Source organism: Myxocyprinus asiaticus, chromosome 12 (genome assembly GCF_019703515.2).
Source record: "Myxocyprinus asiaticus isolate MX2 ecotype Aquarium Trade chromosome 12, UBuf_Myxa_2, whole genome shotgun sequence".
Lineage (NCBI taxonomy): Eukaryota > Metazoa > Chordata > Actinopteri > Cypriniformes > Catostomidae > Myxocyprinus > Myxocyprinus asiaticus.
In genome coordinates this window covers 27,011,205-27,037,787 of record NC_059355.1, presented here as the reverse complement: position 1 = coordinate 27,037,787, position 26,583 = coordinate 27,011,205, and the positions used below count along the sequence as shown (strand labels likewise).

At 38.2% G+C, this 26,583-nt stretch overlaps 1 protein-coding gene across 8 annotated transcripts in view; it reads right to left on the bottom strand.

Annotated features, from left to right (window-relative positions):
- LOC127448861 (disks large homolog 1-like) overlaps positions 1-26,583 on the bottom strand; it is a 228,700-nt gene that overhangs the window by 118,686 nt on the left and 83,431 nt on the right. For 5 of the 8 annotated variants that reach the window (XM_051711729.1, XM_051711730.1, XM_051711731.1 and 2 more), the window contains one exon: positions 9,351-9,518. In XM_051711729.1, the coding sequence (XP_051567689.1) occupies positions 9,351-9,518 (168 nt within the window). Of the gene's footprint in view, positions 1-946; positions 1,031-2,696; positions 2,808-9,350; positions 9,519-26,583 lie in introns of those variants that run through there. The other 3 variants (XM_051711726.1, XM_051711727.1, XM_051711737.1) reach the window with 2 other exon arrangements.

The window sequence follows — 26,583 nt, the reverse complement described above, 5'->3', positions numbered from 1 at the left end:
GGTGAGAAACAAATTAATATTTAAGTCCTTTTTAAATACAAATCTCCACTTTCACTTCCACAGTCATTGTCTTTTTTGGCAATTCGCATTCTTCATGCATATTGCCACCTACTGGTTGGGGCTGGTCAAAGGAGGAGATTTATAGTAAAAAAGAGCTAAAATATTGATCTGTTTCTCACCCACACCTATCATATCTCTTCAGAAGACACAGCATGGATTTAACCAGTGGAGTCTTATGGATTAATTTTATGCTGCCTTTATGTCCTTTTTGGACCTTCTGAGTTCTGGTCACCATTCACTTGCATTGTGAGGACCTGCAGGGCAGAAATATTCTTCTAAAAATCTCTGTTTGTGTTCTGCAGAAGAAAGAAGGTCATACACATCTGGGATGGCATGAGGGTGAGTAAATGATAAGAGAATTTTCATTTTTGGGTGAGCTATCCCTTTAAGTAAAGTCTATTTGTCTGTGCCAGTGCTATGTGTGGCCCACAATAACCCATGCACATGCAAAAACTGCACCTCCCACTACAGCACCCCCAACTTAAATCACCTTGTCACGGCCCTGATTGCAGTTAAATAACACTGAAACACATATGGCGCTTTTCCACTGCACATTACGGTTCGACTCGACACTGCTCGCTTTACTTTTCTGAGCTTGCTTTTCCACTGCAGTTTAGTGCCGCCTCAACGTGGGTGGGATTATAGGCTGATCATCATAGTTGCGCCGCCTCTACTGCCATGACATCATCTTAAACGTGACAAACATTACTGACCATAAACAATAACACGACCGCTAGCTGTTAGCTACTAGCTCATTGTGCTGCATAAAGCAGTTGTTGCATGGTGATTTTACCTGGTTGTTTTAGAAGCAAGCTTTCCAGTAGCTGGTCAACTAAATAAAGTGAAGCTTTCAAGCAGAATATAGAGTTAACGTAACAAAACATACCATCCTCCATCGTGGACTCCAACAACGCCAGGGCACTCTCCCTCCCATTGCTCGCCAGTCTATTGCCATAGATAGCGTCCATTTCGATCCACTTCCACTTTCTTCTGTTTGAACCACTCCGGCTGTTGTGGTCCTTGATGGTTCTGTTGTCACTTTTAATTTTTTTTTTTTACTTTTCCCTACACGGTTCGTAGGTCCGGTGATAGCCGTGTGCAACCAACAGCTGAGACACTTCCTGAAAGACTTTTTTGTTTTGCGTCGTTTCGTTCGTCGCTAACGAGAGGAACGTCTGCACCTTGTTTATTGACCACGGCGTGGTTTTGCGCACAGCCATTTCTTTTTATAATTCGAAAGTCATATGAACAAAGGATATTGCTGTCGCTGTTGCTAACTTTAAAACTAACGGGTTGATGTCCCGTGTCGCAAATCCAGTGACGCTGGTAGTGACGATTCTCTCTGACCTATCAGTGATCTGCAGGGTTTTGACGTCACATTTAGTATCGGCTCGGCTCGCTTGGAACCTCAACCGAGGTGGTACTAAAAAAAGTACCAGGTACTATCCACAGTGGAAAACCCCCAAAAAGCGAGCAGGGTTGAGTCGAGTCGAGCTGTACTGTGTAGTGGAAAAGCCCCATTACAGTAACTTCCCTAATTCTGTAGTGATGCTGGAGTCTTTATTCTTCACTCTTGATTTTTGTTCTGTTGGGGGTTAATTTAGTCCCACACTGACAATCCCTGTCTGAATCTTCACTGTGAGAAAGAATGAAAATCAAGATCTGTTAAGAACAGGATTCATTGTCATATTTTAGAAAATCCATTTCAATAAGTCATAGCTACAAAATAACTAGTTCCAAAAAGACCCACTGCCTGCAGGTTTTTATATAAGGACGATACTGAATTCGGTTTCAAAACCTCCCCCAGAAAATGTTTTGTTGTTGCTAACCCTTTTAAACGCCAAATGCCCACTTTAAAAGGCGGTATGACATTCTGTTCAGTGGACACAAACCAACTCTCTGAACATGTGAACAGAGAGAGGCAAGAGTTACAAAGCAATTGCTGTAAAATAGCAAATGCATATTCTGTACACAGCTGGTATAAATATTCTGTGAATTATTCACTGCAATACTTGGTTTATTGGAGTAACTGTGCAAAAAGACAAGTTAAATGTAAATTAAATGTATAAGCCCATTTTTATCAGAGAGCATAAGACTTCCAAAACAGCAGTATGGTTATTTCTATTGGAATAACATGATTAACATCAACTACATAAAAATTGAATAACTGATTTTTATTTTATTTTTTAGCTATCAAGGTTTATTTGTCCCACATAAACCAATATATAAATTTTTTTTTTTACTAATTTACTATTAGTAAGTTTGTTTCTGTTTTTAATCTTCAATCTTTCAACACACTGTAGGCTATAGCACAGAAAACAGTAAATCTTATACTGAAAAAAAGGGGTAAAAAAAAATATGTAAAATCATGTTTCAGCAACTTAAATCGCATATTTCACAATACACCATTTGAAAAATTCACCTTTTAGTCAAATCTTTCAAGCAACAAAACTAACAGAAATCACGAGCCATTTTGCACTGTGACATCTCTGCCACCTAGTGCTTATAAAGCAAACTACAACACAACTTTCTCTAAATTATTCTCTTAATAATCACATGTAGAGCTCTGTCCAAAATAGTTTGCAAATAATTATGAAAAATCTGTGAATGTAAATTAGAGCAATGCACAGTTTTACCTGCATCAGTGTGTCACAAGCATGTGAGTAAAGCGAAGCGAAGGCGGGGGCTGGGACCTCCTCACCTCCTAATGTCGATGGCCCGTCAAAAACATACTCCAGAGACTCTACCTGAAGAGGGGCACGCAGCTCAGGTCATAAATATGAGTACCAAACACAAACTCACAAGAACAGTCACACACACATCAAACAATGTGCCCACAAGCAGCTTTTGAGTGAGAGTGAAGTGTATTTATCTTCATGGAAAGCATGGTAGCCTTCATTGAATCCCATGCAGATACTGACAAACCACAACAACAAGCAGCTAGCAAAGGCACAGATGGGTGAGAGTAATGGGCAGCATGAGATGACTTCAGCCTAATGACTGAACTCTAATCACTCATAATGTCATAATGATGATCGTTCAATAGTGCAGAACACATACAAAGCTTTCTTCTTTCACAACCACAGATCATCAAGATGATCAAACTGCAGACACTCAGGGCACACACTTTAAGTAGTGTGGCTTAAGGTAATACAATGCCATCACTGCCAGAGCATGGAGACATTCAGAGGATGTATAGACAGATGGGTCACAATGTGCTCACATGTATCAGCTGTGTATCATTTTAGATGGAAAGACATTATTGATTCCTATTGTTTGATTTCTGAAAGAGTCTGTGGGAATCAGTAAAAACACCTGGCTTTTCAACACAAAAAATCCATCCATCCATTGGACTTCATGAATATTTTTGTGGTGCTAATTTAGCACTTGTAAAACTAGTGTACAATTGTTGGGTGTACAACTGTGGTGAAGAATGGCGCTTGTGCTTAGATTGAGGATAAACTTTCACTTTTAAGTTATACTTGATTTGAGTTAAATTGAAAGTGCAACAGTTTCACTGTCCTTCCACTTGCTCACCTGGCTTCTACTAATTATAAATAAAAGAAATGTTGGCCCAACATAAGAAAATAAATTGAAAAATTGTATGAATGTAAATTGAGTTTGATGACATAATTAATTTGATTTAAACTAATATTGTACACTGATTTGACCTAATCCAACTACATTATGTTAGCTCAATGAAACTGAATAAATCTGAATGAAAGACATTAAAAACTCTCAAATTCAATTAAAGGGATAGTTCACCCCAAAATAAAAATTCTATCATCATTTACTCATCCCATCCCATATGTGTATGACTTTCTTTCTTCTGCAGAACACAAATGATGATTTTTAGAAGAATATATCTGCTCTGTAGGTCCATACAATGCAAGTGAATGGGTGCCAACATTTTTATGCTCCAAAAAGCACATAAAAGGCATCATAAAAGTAATTCATACAACTCCACATGTTTTAATACATATTTTCAGAAGTAATATGACAGGTGTGGGTGAGAAATTGATTCCTTTAAGTGAGGGTAATGACCAAATTTTTGAGTGATGATGTGGATAAATAATTTTAACTATTATTATTTGGGCTGACAAAGTTAACACGTCAGCTTAGTTACATGAATTTACTGTAACACATGTTACAGGATTCCCAAAATGTTTGACCAATGAATTTCCACAACCTTTCCAAGATTTTCCATTTGTTACTGGGTAAGGATTTTTAAGTCAAGTCATTTTTTATTTGTATAGCGCTTTTCACAACACACATCGTTTCAAAGCAGCTTTACAGAAGATCAGGCATTAACAGAAGATAAAACTGTAATATCTATAATGTCTTAAGAGTCATCATTGTGTAGTTTTATAAAATACGATAGTGAATTGTGTTTAAAAATAAGTAATTAAATAAAAATTGTATTTATAACCCCAGTGAGCAAGCCAAAGGCGACTGTGGCAAGGAACACAAAACTCCATAAGATGTTGGTTAATGGAGAAAAATAACCTTGAGAGAAACCAGGCTCACTGTGGGGGCCAGTTCCCCTCTGGCTAACATCATGAATATAATGCGAATATTACTTATGTATAGTGCAAGTCTTGGTTTAAAATTAGTAAACTAAGTGTTAAGGGTCAGTGTTTAAAACAAAGAATTTGTATGAACTGTAAGATTAATGACTAATGTCTTTGAAGTTCATCCTGGATTAACTGCAGAAGTTCACATAGATGCAATTGTCCTTGTTAGTTGGCTGATGAAGGGTTTTGTTGGCAATTAATTGATAGTCTTTTTAGAAATCATTTTTCTAAAGATTGTACTCACAAATAACTATTTCTAGCTAATATTGTAATATAAAATATAAATGGTTTAGAACTGGTTTAGCATTACTAGAAAAACTATCTTCAATATAGGAATTTCCACAACTTTTTCTTTTAGATTTAAAAAAATGTCCATGACTTTTCCAGGCCTGTAAATCACAATCTCCCTAAAATTTAATGGGAGTAAATGGGAGACATCTGTAAATATAATTTTTGCTAACACGCTTGCTCCACTTTTAACTTCCACAACTTTCCAAATTAAAAATGTATTGTCACTATCTCAGCAGCTGTATAAGAAACCTCATCGCAGCTGTGGTGACTCGTTTTTAAAACCAATTTCAGGGTAATATAATACAAAATACTTTAATGTTCAAATTAATTTTTAAATGAAAAATATACAGAATTTGCTAATTTACGCTGCTAAATAAGGCGGTAATGTGTCATCACAGTCTGTGAATAGGGTCCATTATAATATTATCACTCTGCATTTCATACAGTATGAAATATCACGTAAAAAAATTTTTTATTGTAGAAGCTGCAGTGACAAACAGACTATTTATTCATCCCGATAAAAACACCACAAAGGAGTACCGCAGTGCTTCAGTATCGACACTGTTGTGGACCTTTGCAGGCACGCAGGTTGGTCACAGAACACTACAACTGTGGGACATGGGGAGCCTCAAGATGTCAATTCCATCTGTGCCTAAAGTCCCAGCCAAGCATGCAGGGAATCATACCACAATCCCATATTTAGGAATAGAGGTTTAAACAATAGTGACATTAAACATTAAATAAAGCATCTATGACCGTAAATCAATATCACATTAAACAAAGTGTATCTGCTTTTGGAGGAGATTTCAGGCACTGTTCCACTGAACCAAAAGGTTAAACAATCCCGTTACTCTGGATGAGAGCATTCCTGTGTCTTGACTGCCAGTAGAGCGTTCTGTAAATAGAAACCTGACCTGGGGCATGTGGTTCATGTGTCGTGTGCCACAGAAAGAGTGCAGGCACGTCATCACCGTTTAGGACAGAGAGTGTGTAAAGCAAGATCCGATTCATGGGAAAATTAATCAATCTGAACAAAATTATGTAATGTGCTGCTGTATTTTGCTGAGTCTTGGAAAAAATTCACACTGCTGAATCTATAAAAAACATAATTTACATTTAGCACAGCTAGAAATGTGACAGCACTGTTTTTTTTATGGGATCGCAAAAGAAAGGCTTGAGCCCCAAATGTAACTTGAAATGGAAATAATGGTTATATTACAAATAAAAGCCACAAGATGGAGGCAGACTGCTGCAGTCACTAATAATGACAGAAATGGACAGACCATCACATGCTCAGACTAATTTGAAAGTAATTATTTTGAATCATCATTTTACATCATAAGCAGAATTGTCATCAGACTACCAGAGGTCATTAATTGCAGCAGTGGATATTTGTAGTACAATGTACACTATCTTTCAACTCATATTATTGTGGTAGAGTCAGAGAGTGAAAGAGAGAATAATTGTCCCCTTTATTTTATATAATGTATTTCTTTAATTACTTCACCCTATTTATTTTCTGTGTTCCCTATTTTGGTACTAAAAGTAATGTATACACACTGGCAATATTATAAATGCTGCCAATAATGCAAGTAAAGCTTTGTTGAATCTGACTCTGAGAGAGAGAGAGAGAGAGAGTCAGCTGGGCGAGCAGCCAGAGAGCACCATCAGCCTAGAGCACATGGACTGATTTAGGAGGAATGCAGGCTCATAGTGATGACAGAGTGAGTGTGTGTGTGTGTGTGTGTGTGTGTGTGTGTACGAACACGTAGGGAAAGCGCACTCGCTTGTGCTCTGCACAGCTGAGGCTGATCGGAGATGGCAGGCTGGGCTTGTCAGGCGCTGCTCTGTCGGCATGTAGGGGACTACACTGATCTCAGCCCACCACAGCACAACACATCACTACATCAGCACTGCTCTCTCTGCACTGGGAATTATGGGTTGTTAAAACTGCCACATAGTTTGTAGGGCAGGGTTTATTTTTATACTGTAAATAATAAGGAATATTTACAGTTTTGGGGGAGAGGTGTACAAGACCAGTAAGTGACAGTGCTAATTTATGATCTGGCCTGGATGGAATTTGCACCCATAGAAAAAAATTCAGCAGAACTGGAACACGCTTGATTCTCAATTTTACATATCCCTGTTGGCTCTTATGTTCGTCTTGCTTTCATTTATTAAATATTTTGGCTAATGTGATGAGGCGTTCAGCTTCTAATGGGGTGAATGTCACAAAATGTGTCAAAAAATCATGCGCAAGTCATATTTCACCCCAAACTTCATTGAGAAAATGAAGGCTATTTTTAGGACCATTAAGATTTTGTGTATCATAACATTATTTTATTAACATTTAAGCAACCCAATTCAAAATAATATACATTTATTACTGTAATGCAAAAATAAGAATAATGATGTTATTTGAATTGCAAAAGTATTTATGCATCATGGTAGGATTTTGTTGTCAAAATCGTGCCACCAAAACAGCACCAACCCGCATCTCAGAATAGCATTCTGAGATGCTATTCTTCTCACCATAATTGTACGGAGCGGTTATCTGAGTTACCGTAGACTTTATCAGTTTGAACAGTCTGGCCATTCTCTGTTGACCTCTCTCATCAACAAGGCATTTCCATCCACAGAACTGCCGCTCATTGGATGTTTTTTGTTTTTTGCACCATTCTGAGTAAATTCTAGAGATTGTTGTGTGTGAAAATCCCAGGAGATCAACAGTTAAAGAAATACTCAAACTAGCCCGTCTGGCATCAACAATCATGCCACGGTCCAAATCACTGAGATCAAATTGTTTCCCAATTCTGATGGTTGATGTGAACATTAACTGAAGCTCCTGACCCGTATCAGAATGATTTTATGCACTGCGCTGATGTCACACGATTGGCCGATTAGATAATCGCATGGATGATTGTTGGTGCCAATGGGAAGTCAAGTCAAACCTCTCAAACAGTAGGCAGCCCTGACATGCCAAACAGCAATGAGGAGGAAAAGAGCAGCACTACGCTATGCGCTAAAAAAAAAAAAAAAAATTGTTTCACGATTATACATGAGTAAAAATAACTGTTATATTTTGACAAAATGTTATAGTTTCACATGAAATAATCTATAGGTAGAATCTATTAGACCTCATTTTTATATAAACAGTGGCAGTTGTAGTTAAAATTTCAAAATGTGTTTCAGTTAGTATTTTTTTTTTTTCCATCAATATATAATTTATTATTAGCCTAGTATTATTTAAGACTAGCTACACTGACCTAACCATGGTAATGAGGAGCCTTTCCTCCTGTGTAATTCTGTTTGAAATTAGGAAACAAACGGGATAATAATGGGCTCATAGCATATGAATAAATATGCTCTTACATTTTTAAAAGGGGGAGAGAAAACTTCCTATAGCTTTTGTTGTTGACATCAATAGCAAAAATAATGTCATTTGATGCATGCCCTTATACTTGAAAACCATGAACAAAACTACACAAGATAAAAGGAAATGCAACTCAGGATACATTAAATACAAGTTATGTTTGTACTATGGTGGGCCGCCACTTGATTTCCTATGTAAAATCTGGGTCCCGAAGCAAAACCAGTTAAGAACCAGTTAAGAACCACTGTATTAGAGTATTGCATCATTAGCTTAGCAACATGCTAATATCAAATTAAGTCTATAGTCAAAAGTCAAATCAGGCAGATGTCTCAATACGAGTTTTTAAAAGTTATTTTAATTTGACACGGCGTCTTAAAAATGCTGCGCTCCTGCACGAAATGCTGAAAAAACAGCAAGATATGTAACGTTCAACAATGTACATCTAGCGCATGTTTACACAGAAAAAGCAAAAATTAGTTCAGTGTAAACGGCCTCTAAGAAGGCAGCTGTCTATGTAGGCAGCAGATATTAAGGCAGTTCAATAGGGTTTGGAAGAGATATTATTTTTCAAGGGCTGCTAGTGACCAGTTTTCTCTGCAATGGACATGATATATTGCACAGCATGATGAACTTTACTAACACAACAGTTAAGTTTGTCACAGGTTTAAAGGTATACCTCCAAACAGCACTGCAGCACTGCACTTAAGCTTGCTCAATATAGGACAGATTTATGACCAGGGAAATATTTGTGGCAACGACTTCATTCTTCACCAGCTACACAACTTTCAACCCAAAACACTTAACATTGAATATTTATTGTAGATATGATGCTCTACATTTAGATAAACACATTTAGTTTTTTCCACTAAAGTGTCCCTAATTTAGTGTATGTGAATGAAATTTAGAGTGTGTTTATGCATGTAAGCAGGACACTGATGGAGATTCTATCACGCACAGCATTTATACATGTTTACAGAGTAGACAGTGATACAGATTAGATGCCATGCAGCACAGAATTGTGTCAGACTGCCAGGAATTTAGGAGATTTTTACCTTCATAGGAGAGATGTGTGAATGGGAGACATAGCCATGTACATTCTCAATCTGTGAGATGTTCTTCTCCGACACCTGCACCAGCTCAGGAGGACACACCTCCCCGGGCAGGTGAGGAGAGTTGTGTTCTGGAGGCGATGTGGTACCCTCATCCTGATATCTGTATTTCTGAGGAGGAGAACGAAAAAGAGTGTACCGTTATTTCAACACAAGACATTAAACATATTGCTTGTGGCTACACTGAGCCAAGCATTTGCGCATAAACTTTTCATGAGTGATTGGAGGTTGTATGCTCAGTGAGAGGTAGAGATTAATCTTAAAACCACAGATAAATGGGAACCTGTGGCCACTATAAAACAGTTTTAAAGAACTACCAGAAACACAACCAGAGTAACACTAGGCCTAGGATACTTTTTTAGAGAGTCCAGCTTTACACTTAGTGTTTAGCATGGAACTAAATACTAAAAGCTGAAAGGCTGATACATTTCTTCATTAATTGAACCATAGAAAAGGATATGAATATACACAAATAATAAACAAAATAAAAAATTACAAAAAAATACTGATGCATAACGTGAGAAATAGAATCACAATTCAATGATTAATCATTGACTAATACCAAAGATGGGAGAAATGCATGGAATCAGTAAACACCAAACATACAAAATATAATGGCGTTTTCTATCTACAGCACAGAATGGGATCCAAACATTTTATTTGGTTAACTAATGCTAGTTAATTTTGAGCCTTGGGTGTTCAAAATTCAATCTTTAGAGTAGCAAAGTTTTTGCTCTGTAGAAAAAGAAAATCTCATGAAGTTTCAAGCTTAAGATTGTAATTTCTGCACCACTAGCATCACCAAAAGGAACTGCAAAAAATATGACTGAGTGCATTTACATGCATCATCAGCCTTAAATATTCTTGGTTAAATACAAGTTAAGCTCAATCAACAACATTTGTGGCATTATGTTGATTACCACAAAAAACAATTTCAACCTGTTCCTCCTTATCTTTAAAAAAAGCAAATATCTGGGTTACAGTGAGGCACTTACAATGGAAGTGAATGGGGAGAATTTTTGGAGGGTTAAAAGGGAGAAATGCAATACATTTTTGTGGTAATCAACATTATGCAGCAAAAACTTGCAATTGAGCTTAATTTGTATTGAACCCAAAATATTCCTTTAATATGCCGACATGTAAGATCATGTAAATGCCTTAAACTATTTATGATGTTACACTGATAAAAAGAAAACCATTTAAGCAAAAAAAAAATGTTCTGCACATTCTGGTGGCTTAACCAATGTGTGCAAGTGTTGTGCGCATGTCTGTTTGTTTTGGCATAACTGGAGAAAACCTGATAACTTAAAATCGTATGTAAACACGATTGACTTGCGCTGTCAGATTTTTTTTTCTTTAATAAGCTGATTTTTGATAGTCATCAGCTTGTGCATATAAACATACTTACTGTTTCAAATAGATGACCAAAACACTCTACTCATCTTCCATTGGTTGGACAAACAGATAGCTCCTCCCCAAACTCATGCCACTGCTCTAGCCTAACCTGTGTCGGGTTGGTCTGAATGATAACACAAACAGAGCACCATCTGAAAGCACCACAGTGTTTTTTCACATCTCAGGGAAATAAAACTACAAATGATTTACTTATAGTTGTCTCTGCATATTATGCTGGATTTACAGTATTTTAGCTATCAAAAATAATACACTTCTTCACTCAAACAGAACTGTGAAACTGTTTCAAATCCATTTCTCTCTAGACATCACTGCTGAGATGAGGAGCACTGTTTTAAATGGGCCAGGCACCACCATATCTAAACCAATGCACAGCCATCACAGTCTACCCTAATCTGCCACATATGTATCTGAAATAGGGCTGCAACTAACGATTATTTTGATAATCGATCAATCTAATGATTATTAGAACGATTATTCAACTATTCTGCGATTATTGCAACGATTAATCATTAGCTCTTAACCGATTATTCAGATTGTGCTCCGACTTAAAAGGTTGTATTAAACATGCTTACTAACAATAAAGAGGACAAAATCATCTTTTAAAAATACCTCTAAATGAAATTCACTGAATTAAAGGGGGAAATAAATCCTATTGTTATCAAGTGTTTTTGTCTTGTTTTCCATTTAAAATAGTCAAAAAATCCTTAACACAAGATACATTTACTTGAGAAGCAACATATAAGATATTTAGACTTGCTTTAAGGGAATGTCTCTTAAATATAAGTGTATTTTGTATATAAGTGTATTTTTTCACTTGGTTATACTTCTGCGAGTGCAGTAAAGACAAAATACACTTATATTCAAGATCTGTTCTCTAAAAGTAAGTCTAAATATCTAATATGTTGCTTCTCAGGTGAATGCATTTTTTTTTAAAGGATTTTTAGATATTTTAAAATATTTGTATTTTCAATATTATATTCAACATTCTCAGATAACAATTTTTTTCTTCTGCATTATAGCTGCTAAAGAAAAGGTACGTTGTTTTAAAGGAGTTTTATATATTTATAATGGAAAACAAGCCAAAAAAAAACAAACGTATTTTGTTGCAGTGTATAATGGGGCGAAGACTACTTTTCTCACCTTTTTGTTCACTTCAATACATCTTAAACCCTCACTTATTAATAAAGCTGCATATTGCCAATTTTCTTCACGATAAGAAATGCACAGTGACATATATTATGATTCAATAAGTCATGAGCCATTACGTTATAATCTAGCTGCATTAAGCGTGCGTGCTCGAGGGATGAATGTCCCCGCAACAGAGTGTGCGTCAGCCGGGTGCAGTTTCAATCTCTCCCCCTTAGATCGGGACACTCTGAGCAACTCATAGAAGAGGCACTGACCACACAGAGAAATGCCAGTTTCGGACTTTGTAGTTATTTACATGATCTGCTTCCGTATTATTTTAACTTTAATAAAGCTATAACGCATTAAATATAACTGCATTAAAGATGCAACGCCAGGGTGTGTCCTTTAAAGACGCTCGACATGCGAGTTTTGCTCCTGCTCCACTTATTCCACAACGAGAGTGCTTCTGTATTTACTTATTTGGTATTTTTGCATTAGAATTTCCTCATCCTTTGCAATCTACATCACCTGAAGCTGTTTGGAAAGTTTAGATTGCATCTGGACTGTGAGCGCTGTAATTCTTCCTCTCCTCAGTCAGGCAGTGCTGCTCTCGTGCATCATCATTAGAGATTAATGTGATCTCGTTACGTTAAATGAGATCAAACGACTACTCGACAAGGAACATTTTTGTAGACAATTTTTTTTTTATTGTCAACGTTGTCGATAATGTCGACTAATTGTTTCAGCCCTAACCAGAAATATTGTTCCCTGACTTTCAGATTGGGAAACACAAGTTAATCAGCACTGCCTTTTATCCACACACATCCATCTTGTCCAGGAGCCTTGTTGACCCCAATATGCATGCCCACCTCTATGGCATTTCCAGAATTTGGGTTAGCAAATGCAAACACAAGTCTTAAGGGAAGAAAAAGGGAACAGGCTCTTTATGGAAGGTAGATGCCCAAAAAATGTGGGACAACTTCTAAGTTGGGGTCTTATGCTGTTTAGAGTGACGCCCCTGCTTCTGAGCAACACCAGGGGGAACGCTGAGGGGTGATGACTTAATTTGTCCACCTGGAGAGCTTCAATGCATAATCCCAGTACCCTCAAATGAGTTCAAAGTAAAAAGTGATCTCTACACCATGTATTTAGTCTTTATTAACAGGACGGGGGGTGGGGAGAGAACTGGTTTTCTGTCAGTTCCTCACACAAAGCTACTGTATGTCACATCATTATATCACATTTTTGAAACACAATCCCAACAGATGTAATAAAAACGCATTGCCAAGTCGTTGATAATTGCCTCCCTTAGTTGTGATCAATAATTTCTATTAAACAGACAAAAAAAAGTTTACTACTACTAAAGACTGACCCTTTGATATAGGTGTTCACAATACTGGAAGCTCAGATGAGTTTACATGACAGGCGTGACATTACAGGCAGATAGTCCATTACCTTGTTCAGAACAACTTAAAAGTTTCAAACTGATTCTCAGCATGCCACAAAGCCAGTCAAATTGAAAGGTGAGTGTCAGAGTCATTGCTGGGAGAATAAGGGACAAATGGGGAGCAGTTCTAGAGATGTTATTACACTGCTGAGTGCTTCGGTGCCTCTGCTCCAGGCTCACAGCCGCTGCCACTGTGGGACCAGCTTGCCGGATAATGAGCTGCTCGGCTGGCTCAACACTCTCACTCTGTGCTGGTCCGTCCGAGCCGAGCTAACGTCAGTGAAACCTAATAAACGCAAAGAGATCACTCAGGCAACTATTCAAGCAAGAAGGACAGCACTAACTTAAAAAAAAAACCGAATGTTAGGCAGCCTTTACACAGCCAATGTCCTCTCCAGATACAATGCCACTGCCCTAAAGCAGGGTGAACCTTGAGAAGTGCACAGTTGTTAGAAATTCAGTATGATGGATGTTGTAGACTCTTTAAGGAGTGGAAGAGATCTGCGCCTGCTTTTCACGCCCCTTCTGTCTCAGGTCTACCCATGCTGCTGTAAAGCTGTCGGCTCTTGTCTGTTTATCTGGCAGAAAATCTACCCAGGCCCAGAGCTCAGCGAACACAGCACTTTATAATAAATGCTTCACCTTGAATGTCTTCAGAAGAGCTCAGTATGCCAGCTGAGCTCTAGCCAACCGCTGCCAAAACAATACACAAACTCACTCATATTTGCGTCATATTTATTGTCAAACAACTGTGATTAACAATTTAACTATCTGTTTTATATATTTACAAAATACTCATTCAACCTCATTTACTGTATTCTCATTGAACCGGGAATCACACTGAAAAACATATTTTCATTAACCTCAAAATGTAACAGTAAAACAATATATAAAATTTCCAAGTAACATTTTGGGCATTTCAAGATCTTCAGAGGACAATAAAAGCACATTTCTTATCAATAAGTTTCATGAACCTCACGTCCATAAATTCAGTCAGTTTTGTGATGTGTTCTTGAACAATTTCAGCTCAAGCAGCCACCATAGCCTCCCAGATGTCATTCAAAGATGTGGACTGTTATCAATCACTGTAAATCTTGCATTTTAGAAGGGGTACACAAGTTCTCAGCTGGGTTAAGTTCAGGTGAGAAATGGGGACAGTCATTATTCAGTCAAATTTCAAGCCTTTTCTGGCTAGCCAAGCAGTGGAGTACTTAGACGAATGTAAAGGATCCATTTCTTGCATGAAGATCATGGTCGTCTTGAATAATTTTGAATCCTTTTCTTACCAATGTTTGAAGAAATTGTCTTCCAGAAACTGGCAGTAGTTTTTAGAGTTGATTTTCTTTCCATCTGCAATGCAAAAAGGTCCAACAAAGCTCATCATTAATGATAGCAACCCACATCATTACTTCTCCCCCATCATGCTGGCACCTGACCCGAACCCATATCATGTGTGCATTAGTGATCCAGCTGTTTCCACACGTCTGGTTCATCAAGAGCGACTCTCATCATGGGGCCTGGGTAGCTCAGTGGTAAAGACACTGGCTACCACCCCTGGAGTTCGCTAGTTCGAATCCCAGGGCGTGCTGAGTGACTCCAGCCAGGTCTCCTAAGCAACCAAATTGGCCCAGTTGTTAGGGAGGGTAGAGTCACATGGGGTAACCTCCTCGTGATCGCTATAATGTGGTTCGTTCTCGGTGGGGTGCGTGGTGAGTTGAGCGTGGTTGCCACGGTGGTTGGCGTGAAGCCTCCACACGAGCTGTCTCCATGGCAACGCGCTCAACAAGCCACGTGATAAGATGCGCGGGTTGATGATCTCAGATGCGGAGGCAAATGGGATTCGTCCTCCGCCACCCGGACTGAGGCGAATCACTACGTGACCACGAGAACTTAAAAGCACATTGGGAATTGGGCATTCCAAATTGGGAGAAAAAGGGGAAAAATCCCCCCCAACCCAAAAAAAATAAATAAAAAGAGCGACTCTCATCACATCGGTCCATAAAATCATTGTAAAATCAGCCTTCTTATACTGTATTTCCTGGCTCAATCTTGATATAGCTTGTAATTCTTATTAATTCATGGACGTGTTTCAGCTTTCCTCCCCTTAGCAAAGACTCCAGAACAAGACACCTTGTACTTTTGGAGACTCCAGGGTTCCTAGTGGTTTCACATTTATATATTTTGTAGTTAATTTGTGCTTTTTCTTGTTTTCCTTTCAACACAGCTCTCCTTACTATTATTAGTCTTTTATTTTCTTGTTGTCACACTTCAATAGGATGGAAATTTAAAGAGTGTTGCATCCTTCTTATAGGCTTCTGATAATAACTGACTTTTTTGTGTCAGATAGATCTCCTTTATCAGCCCATTTTACCTGTAGTAAGAAAGCTGGGTAACACTTTCTATGATGCATGTACTATTTATAATGCATCATAAGGGTATTCTTAACGCATTATTATGTATACCTAATGCCTTACAATAAACGTTCTTGTGACTTCGTACATTCTCAAAATGCAAATGAGTAAAAATCCATAATTTACAGAGTCAGTGCCTAGCTTTTAGTAGAGCTGTTACTTTGTTCATTTTTGAGTGTTTCCTCTGAGGCCAATGTTCATTTTTATATGAGAAAGTTTAAGCTGATAACTCTTTTACATCTGAAATAATGTTATGTGGCTTTGCTGATTTTATTAAATATTTTATTTTCTAAGTATTACAATAAAAATGTCCAAAACAAAAGTGTCTAATAATCACTTCATAATATCTTATGTCTGTTTAACAGAAGACCTACTATAGCTTTAATTACTTTATTTAAAGCAGACAAAGAGCACTTATAAATGATTATGACCACATTATAAAGTCTTTTGGATGTTTACAAGAAGACACTGCATTTGTCATTTGACTTAAGACCACTCATAAGTTGTTGGAAGATATTGTGCAGGTTTTGATCTTAAATGTCAAAATATGAAACTTTTAATACATTATAACTATGAGACCTACAATACATTATAAATAAATGTGGATTAAATGAGGTGTTGATCGTGTGTTATAATGCATCGTAATATTAAATGTTATAACCATAAATAGGTAAGTATTATATCATATTATAACTGTTGTTACAATTATTTCTGAGACAATACAACATATTATAAGGTTTATTATAAGAGATTATGCATACATTATATTGCGTTAAGAATACCCTTATAATGCATTATAAATACAGGCTTCATAGAAAGTGTTACCGAAAGCTGCCTAAAACCACACCCTCTCTCATCAAGGATTAAATTGCAATTGAAAATAATTCTGATTGATATGGTTTGGAATTCGAAAAAAAATATACTTGGAAATAATGTGAGAAGAATACTGACTTGCCTAACAATTATGCACACACTGTATATCTCTTTTTGCTCCACTTAAATCTTGCCCAACATTCCATTCACACTGCTGTTTTCATGAACCCAGTCAACCTAGATATTATTTTATAGTAATATACTGTAATATAATATCATTTTGATGATGGTTTTTCTTTTTATATAGAATATTAAGAGAATTAAGCAATATTAATATACAGTATTTCTGTCCTAAAGTCTTCACTTTCACATATCATTTCAAGACCCATTAAACCACACAAGCCTTCCTTTGAAAAACTGAAGGAAGTCCTTTGAGTTTTTGTGTGTATTTGTTTCTAATATGTTTTTCATTCTGACATCTCCATTCAAATAAAATAAGCAGGCCATCTCCTCCTCTATGCTACTGTGAGTTATTAACTTTGTTTTGACTTGCTTTGTATGGCTAAAAACAAATACAACATCTATGGGGAAAAAAATCTTTGTTTGTGTTCCAGAGAAGAAACAAAGTCATGTGAGTTTGAGATGGCATAAGGGTGCGTAAACGATGAGTGAATTATCATTTTTCTGTGAACTACTCCTTTAAATGAATACAATGATTGGAGTTATTTTAAATTAGATCAAATAATTACAAATCAGGCCATTATGTAATCACGACAATTACTCAGAGCTAAGCACTATTTGCATGATATATGCATATTCAGCATAATTTGAGATGAGAAATTATGAAGTCTGACACGTTCACCTCATCTGAACCACAGAGAGCAAGTGTTACTGTGAACCCAGATGTGTGGTAATTCAAACAAAGGGCAATCATTTCTTTAGCATTCTGTTGGACAATAAACTATGAACAATTTGAAAATGAATCCTAAGATTTTACACAAATAGCAGCTTCATTTATAAGATGAGCCAGTTATAAGTGCAGACCTATTTGAGAGTCTCTGACCTAACTATACCACCAGTGACATTTACATTGTAGTTATCAGCATTTCTGTATCTGGAGGAGCTACTTTGTCAAATATAATAGGAATTTCTTAATTAATTAACTCCTCTGCTGCTACATTTTTCAAAATAAGAGTGCTGAGATTTCCACCCCTCCCACGTCTTATAACTTGCATTAAGACAGAGGTGTTTTAATACCATATTTGATCTACACCTCAGTAGCAAAAATGGTGTAAGAGTTGGTCATTTCATTAATTTCCGTGAATCAGTTCAAACTCATTCCAAACTCAGATTCAACAATTCATCTCATCATCACTCCAAAATGTTCATGGTAACCTCTGCAACATTTTTCATGTATTAAAATATTTTAAACTGTATTTTTAATGCATTTTAAATTCTTGCATTAAACATTTTTAATCTACTTTGCAAATATTAATTGAAATGTGGGTTCCAATTTGATTTACAGCCCAGTCCTGATGCCATCTCAAAAAGCCACCCAGTGCACTGTACTTCCACTCCCAGTCTGCCCTTTTCCTGCAGTGCTCCAAAGGCTAGAAAGAAGCGAGACATGAGATCATCACACCCTCTTTGGCTCGTGCCTCAACCTGGGAGATAAAGAAAGAGCTGACATCTAAACAGACAGTGTGCTGTGAGCAGAATTAAAATAGTTTCTGCCTCTTGTCTCTCTAGCAAACATCACTGCCCTCCCTACTCCCAGCTGTCCCCACTGCAAAACCTACAATTAAACTTTCAAAGTTGTTGCCCATAACTCAAACACCACATGACGCAATTCAGCCACTGAATAATAAAAAGTATATAGAAAATATACATCTGTTTTGCGGTAGCACATGCAAATGTGGAGTGTGCATTCTTAATCTGACAGCAATCCAATCGCTCAAGACGCATTAAGTGTAAATAGCCCCATGGTTATCTATGCATGTTGAACCGGCATAGGAGAATATATTTCAACATAATAATAAAAAAAAAAATATATAAAAATCACACACATCACCTTTAATTTTGCTCCAATTATTTTTTTTTTTTTAAAACATCATCTTCCATGATTAAGCACTGGTTAAAAACAAATGAGACAAAACAAAGTGCTGACAGGTTTCAGTACACAAATCATAAAGGAAAAACAGAACACAATTTTTTTTTTTCTTCAGACATCAAATAGAACATGGCTGTCTGTTTCTTGGCATATCTCCCTTGAGATGACTATAATTAACTTGCAGGAAGGCAGCTGTTGTTCCTTTATCAGAAAGCTCTGTTTTACTGTGACCATTCAAACTGGGTGAGATGTGAATAAATGCCATGAAGAAAAGCAAAAGTGATTTTTTTGTGCTGGGTGAAGACAGAGAGAGAAACAAAAATATGTATTTTATAATGAAGACTGTGATTCTGTAATAATTAATAAGCCTAAAGATGCAGTCAAACTAGATTTTGATTTCCATTTACATCTTTTCATGCATGTGATCGCACATTCACATTTCACACTTTTATATCAGTTATCAGCTTAAACTTGCTTACATAAAAATTAACATTGGCCTGAGAGGAAACATACATAGAGAGATTTCTGAACATGGTTGGATTCTTTGAAAAGAAACGACTCAAAAGAATCATTTTCTCACAAATTGGATATCACTGTCGCTGCGTCTGAATATCCATACTTCCCAACTATAGTATATGGTATGCCAAAAACAGTATCCCAATGGAGTAGCATGTCTGAATCTTCAGTATTAATTAAAAATAAGCGAGAAACACCCAGATTACCTACTATTTCCGGCAAGAATCTGAAGTGCCGATCAAATAGACACTTTACTATCCTCTAAGCATGCGGGCATCGCTTTGTATTGGTTCTGGTGGATTATGAGGCGACGTCACGTTCAAAATACTGGAGTTAAAAGAACGGTGGTGAACCGTGAGTTGAGCGGCTCTTCTCAACTGTAAGTGATATACACTGATGAGCCCAAACATAATGACCACCTGCCTAATATGCTGTTGGTCCTCCGCATGTCGCCAAAACAGTGCCAATCCACCAAGGCATGGACTCTACAAGATACCTGAAGGTGTCCTGTGGTATTTGGCACCAAGACATTAGAAGCAGATCATTCAAGTCCTGTAAGCTGCGAGGTGGAGCCTCCGTGGATCAGAGTTGTTGGTCCAGCACATCCCACAATTCCTCAATCGGATTGAGATCTGTGGAATTTGGAGGCCAGGGCAACACTTTGAACTCTTCATCATGTTTCTCAAACCATTCCCGAACAATGTGTGCAGTGTGGCAGGGCACATTATCCTGCTGAAAGAGGCAAATGTCATCAGGGAATACCATTGTCATTAAGAGGTGTACCTGGTCTGCAACAATGTTAAGGTAGGTGGCACGTGTCAAATTGACATCCACATGAAAGTCCGGACCCAGGGTTTACCAGCAGAACATTGTCATGGCATCACACTCCCTCCACCGGCTTGTCATCTTCCCACAGTGCATTCTGGTGCCATCACTTCCCCAGGTAAACGCTGCACACATACATGGCCATCCACGTGATGTAAAAAAAAAAAATGGGACTCATTGGACCAGGCGACCTTCTTCCACTGCTCCAAGGTCCAGTTATGACGCTCACGTGCCCATTGTAGCTGCTTTTGGTGGTGGACATGGGTCACCATGGGCACTCTTACCGGTCTACGGCTATGCAGCCCCATCCGCAGCAGGGTGCGATGCACTGTGTGTTGTGACACATTCCTTTTGTAACCATAATTAAAATGTCCTGTGACTTGTGCCACAGTAGAACTTCTGTCAGTTTGGACCAGACGATAGCCTTCGTTGCCCTCACGCATTAATGAGCCTTGGGCGCCCAACACCCTGTCACTAGTTTGTGGTTTGTCCCTCCTCGGACCACTGTCGGTAGGTACTCACCACTGCTGACCGGGAGCACCCCACAAGTCTTGCCATCTGGAGATGCTCTGATCCAGTCGCCTGGCCATTACAATTTGGCCCTTGTCAAAGTTGCTCAGTCTTTACTGTGGTTTAAAGTCTTTACTCCTGCCCATTTCTCCTGCATCCAACACATTGACTATGAGAACTGATTGTTCACTTACCATCAAATTTACCAAGACCTTGACATGTGGCCTTGCTAGGAGATTATCAACGTTATTCATTTCGCCTGTAAGTGGTCTGTGGAGGCGGGGGCATGGTCGAGCATTCGTCCGGAGAAAGCGGTAAGGGTGCACACACCTGAGTGCTATAATGTCTAACACCTGTTTCTGACTGCAGTAAGCACTGGGGAGAGCGATAAAAAGTGACCATGCCAGAGACGAGGGGAGAGAGAGCTACCAGTCAGAAAGAGACTGTGTTTTTACCTAATGAGTGTGATGCTGAAAAGCTAAAGTTTGTGCACGAGGATGCTAGAAATTGGGATAAATGGCTCGAACCCCTGTTATTTGCAGTTCAAGAGGTCCCACAAGCCTCCACATGGTTTTCCTCCATTTGAACTGCGGTATAGGTGTCGGCCGCATGGTGTGCTCAACGTCATATGGAAAGCTTGGGAGGAGGGTCCTTCAAACAGTAAAAATGAAATTCAATACTTTCTTGATCTTAGAGTAAAACTCAACACACCTTGGGTCAACTAACACAGAAGAATTTGCTCCAAGCTCAGGAACTTCAAAGCCGACTGTATAACAGGGGAACTCTGCTATGGGAATTTGCACCGGGAGATAAAGTGCTCATATTACTCCCCACATCGAGCTACAAATTACTCGCCAAGTGGCAAGGGCCCTTTGAGGTCACATGACGAGTGGGAGATCTCGATTATGAGGTAAAACGAACAAAAACGCACGTCAAATATACCATCTCAGCCTCCTGAAATTATGGAGGGAGGCGGTCCCTGTGACATTGGCAATGGTAATTCCAGAGAGGGCGGAGCTCGGACCGGAGGTGAACGTAAAAGCCAATCATGTTGCCTCGGTCACTTGTGGAGACGACCTCTCAAGTCACAGAGGTTGCCAAGTTGCAGAAAAAATTTGCAGATGTGTTTTCTCTTCTGCCGGGTTGTACAAACCTCATCCAGCACCACATCGAGACTGCGCCCAGGGTAATGGCACGTAGCTGTCCCTACCGACTGCCCGAGCACAAAAAGAAAATAGTTCAGGAAGAATTAGATGCATTGCTCGATATGGGAGTAATAGAGGAATCCCACAGCGATTGGTCCAGCCCGGTTGTTCTAGTTCCTAAGAGCGACGGGTCTGTACTGTTCTGTGGGGATTATAGGAAAGTCAATGCGGTGTCTAAATTTGACACATATCCAATGCCTCACATTGATGAGTTGCTTGATCGGTTGGGCACAGCAATGATTGCTGGATTTGACAAAAGTTTATTGGCAGATCCCCTTAACGCTAATGTCCCGTGAAAAAACAGCCCTCTCCACACCGTTTGGCTTACACCAATTTGTGACATTTCCGTTTGTTTGTTTGGGCCCCGGTTACATTTCAGAGCCTTAAGGACAGAGTTCTCAGACCACACACTGCTTATGCCACTGCCTATCTGGATGACATCATTATATACAGTAATGATTGGCAGTGGCACATGCAGCATCTGGGGGCTGTTCTGAGGTTGCTGCGATGGGCAGGAATCATGGCAAACCACAAGAAGTGCTCAGTTAGACGGGTGGAGGTACGGTATCTGGGGTTGCACTTGGGCCACAGGCAGGTTCGTCCTTCAAATTGAGACCCAAGAGGAGGTGAGACAGTTCCTGGGGATGGCTGGCTATTATAGAAGGTTTGTGCCTAATTATTCGGACGTCACCAGCCCGCTGACTGATCACATTAAAAAGGGAGCTCCAGACCCAGTCCAGTGGACAGAGCAGTGTCAACAGGCATTTATGCAGGTGAAAGCTGCACTTTGTGGTGGACTGCTTTTACATTCACCCGATTTCTCTCTCCCTTTCATTTTACAGACTGACGCTTCAGACAGGGGGCTGGGGGCAGTGCTCTCGCAGATGGTGGATGAGGAGGAACGCCCGGTGCTGTACATTAGTCGCAAGCTCTCACTGAGGGAGACTAAGTACAGCACCATTGAAAAAGAATGTCTTGCCATCAAGTAGCCATCCTAACTCTCCGGTACTACCTGTTGAGGAGGGCCTTCACCCTCTGTTCAGATAACGCCCCACTCCAATGGCTCCACCACATGAAAGATACCAATGCGTGGATCACCCATTGGTCTCTGGCTCTTCAGCTGTTTAGGTTCGAGGTGGTCCACAGACTGGTTCCTTTCAGAAATGGGGGGGGGGGGGCAAACCTGATGATTCCCCGGCCTGAGTCAGCTGATGGGGATATGTGGCAGCGGGTGGCGTGGTCAAGTGTTCGTCCGGAGAGAGAGAAAGAGATAAGGGTGCACACACCTGAGTGCTATAATGTTTAACACCTGTTTCTGATTGCAGTAAGCACTGGGGAGAGCGATAAAAAGGGACCACGCCAAAAACGAGGGGAGAGAGAGCTACCAGTCAGAAAGAGACTGAGTTGAACTGACCTAATGAGTGCAATGCTGAAAAGCTATTTTGAGTTTGTTTAATTAAAGTCATACCTTTGAGTTTCCTGTGTCCTCCTTCCCCACCCAACCTTGAACTGTTACATGGTCATACTGTTTTGGCTCATCAGTGTATATACCAAGAAAGTTGTTCCTTGTGCTGAAATGGTGTTTGTTTAAAAAACCCCAGAGCAGATTATTTTCATGGTTGTTGTTATAACATCATATATTCAGGTCACGGGTCAATACCCACGTTCCCAAATGAACTATGTCTGAAATCTACTAACACTACTCGCATGCATACCTAGAGATCATACTGTTTTACCAGCCAAGAAGTGTGTCCTTCATCGAATACAGTACATACTCGGACAGTACGCAGTTTTGGACACAGCGTGTTGTTTGCAAGTGAGTTTTTTCTCTACACAAGCTTTACTCATCAGTCATGCACAATATCTAGGCAAAAAAATATTTTAAAGCAGAGCATACCTAAAAAAAGAAAAAAAAAGATTATATATATTATATATATATATATATATATATATATATATATATATATATATATATATATATATATATATATATATATATATATATATGCAATACTGAAATTTTCCATGACTTTTCCAGGTCTAGAAATCACAATTTTAAACTTCTATGATATTTCCACGTTTTCCATGACATTGTGGGAATTTTGCATTTTTGTATATTTTAACATTTTGAATGAACTATTTATTATTTTGTCAAAACAGAATCCCTGGAGCAAGACATCATATCCTCTTGCATGCTTAAAATCGAATTAAATCTAGGTTACAGCCCCTTAAAGGGATAGTTCACAAAAAATTAATTTTTTCTCATCATTTACTCAATCTCATGCCATCCCAGCTATTTATGACTTTCTTTCTTCTGCAGAACAAAAATTATTTTTAGAAGAATATTTCAGCTCTGTAGGTCCATACAGTGCAAGTGAACGGGTGCCAAAATTTTGATACTCCAAAAAGCACATAAAGGCATCATTAAAGTAATCCATATGACTCCAGTGTTTTAATCCATATTTTCAGAAGTGATATGATAGGTGTGGGTGAGAAACAGATCGATATTTAAGAATGTTTTTGCTTGAAATTCTTCTCCCTGCCCAGTAGGGGGCGGTATGCATGAAGAATGTGAATTACCAAAAACACGAGAAGAAGAACATGAAAGTAATCTTTTGCTCACCCACACCAATCATATCACTTCAGAAGATATGGATTTAACCTCTGGATTCTTATGGATTACTTTTACGCTGCCTTTTGGGCCTTCAAAGTTCTGGTCACCATTCACTTGAATTGTGAGGACCAACAAAGCTGAAATATTCTTTTACAAATTTTCGTTTGTGTTTTGCAGAAGAAAGAATGTCATACACATCTGGGGTGGCATGAGGGTGAGTAAATGATGAGACATTTTTTTTTTTTTTTCTGGGGTAAAGTAGTCCTTTAATGAGTCAGAAATATTTCTGACAAAAGCAGAGCTTTTTCTTTTTCTCATCTTCTATGCCTGTTCTTATATGTGGCCATGTTACATCATACACACTCGGGGCAACCACAGAGAAGTCTTACACACTTGAGCAGGATTCCCTCTGCTGCTCTAATGGCTTATCAACAAAGACGTAGAGAGTGATCAATTCTAACATGCCTTACGTAACATATGGCTCTGAGTGATTAATGAATAGTTCTCATGTTAGAGCATGTGGAAATGTCAGTCACAAAAGGAGCTTCATGGTTAACTGACTAAATTTAAAGTATGCAGTTATATAATTCAATATGTAAAAGGATCACCTTCCCTAATCCAGACTGGACTCCTGAATAAAACATCTGACTGCACTGAGTACAGTAATCATTAGCACTAAATGGCAGTGATCTCTCTGTTTTAGATGGGAAAACAACATCTGGCAGCTGTTTGGTCCAGATTAAAGCTGCATCCATTTTTTTTATGTTCAAATACTTTCACCTATCCCATCTTAAAGTGCAGAAACAACTAGGTAAGCCAACGTAATCACATTTTTTTCAATGTATGTAATTTGTTTAAAATGATGCACACTTACATGAGATGAAGACTGCAGTCCTATCAGTGACCTAGAAAAAAGCAGTCTTATTCTACCTAACATAAGGGTTGCCTCACCCTCACTGCACAATATGGACTAATGTTTACACTTGTGTGCCATCATCTTAACAGGGAACAATAAAATTAATTATTGTCCTTTCTATTCTGAAAGAAAAAAATCTAAAAACTCAAATAAAATCACAAGTCTCTTTTCATGTTCTGCTAGGGCTGAGTACTGATACAGATTTCCCGATTTGATTTGATTCACAAGCTCTCAATTATGATTCAATCTCAATTCAAATGGGTATTTCAGTTATAATGTCTAAATTTTCTTGCATATGAAAACAATTCTCTCTCAGCTAACGCTTTTAATTATATAGAGGACCTTCTAACTAGGTACATTATGAAAGTATTAATTTTGCAAAAAATATTTTATCATTAGTTTAATCATGTCACATTTTAGATTTTAAACCATTTACAAATTCATGTATTTCATCAATAAATATGATGTCTTGAAATTGCATATATTATATTATATTATACAGTATAGTTCCATGGTTACTGTTTACATGCATAATTTGTACTATTTATATGTATTTACATTGATTTGTAGAATACAAAACTGTAAAACCGTAATTGTCTCTTTAAGAATATCGGCAGTTCAGTGAGTCTCTGTGTTTTGGTTGAGCGCATATTAGCAAGAAAGTAGTTGAATGGCTTCTTTACCCTATCTACGCTATGTGCTATTTTTGTTTTTGATCCATAACTGATATTAAGAGACATTATTCAATGACAAATGTATTGCGTGAATCTTGTCTTTGGACACACATTACACAGAAAAGGTTAAACTAAACTTTTACTCAACATGCAGTGAAAGGATCTCAGTGTTTAACTTTTTAACCAATACACTACACAATCACTGCTAAGTCAAATCTGAAAATTTACCAGCTAGTGGCTAATCACAAACATTTTTGGACACATAGCGCAAAATTTGTGGAGGGTTGTGTACTGAGTAAAAGATCGTTATTGGGATTTAAGAATCGATATCGAGAATCATTCAAATGAAGAATGTAATGCATCAACAGTCTTTCTTTCTCCATCACCACTCCATCTTTTGGAGTTTCATTATTATTATATAGTCACATGTGTGCAGCTTATTAGTGGACGATAGCATTCGAGAACAGCATAGTTTAACAATGTTTGCCATTTTGGTCTTCACAGCAGTTCCTATTTAAGGACACATTAGCAGTTGATGACAAACAAGACAGGTGGTGAAAGTGAGAAGAAAGGGGATTAGATTAGAACCCT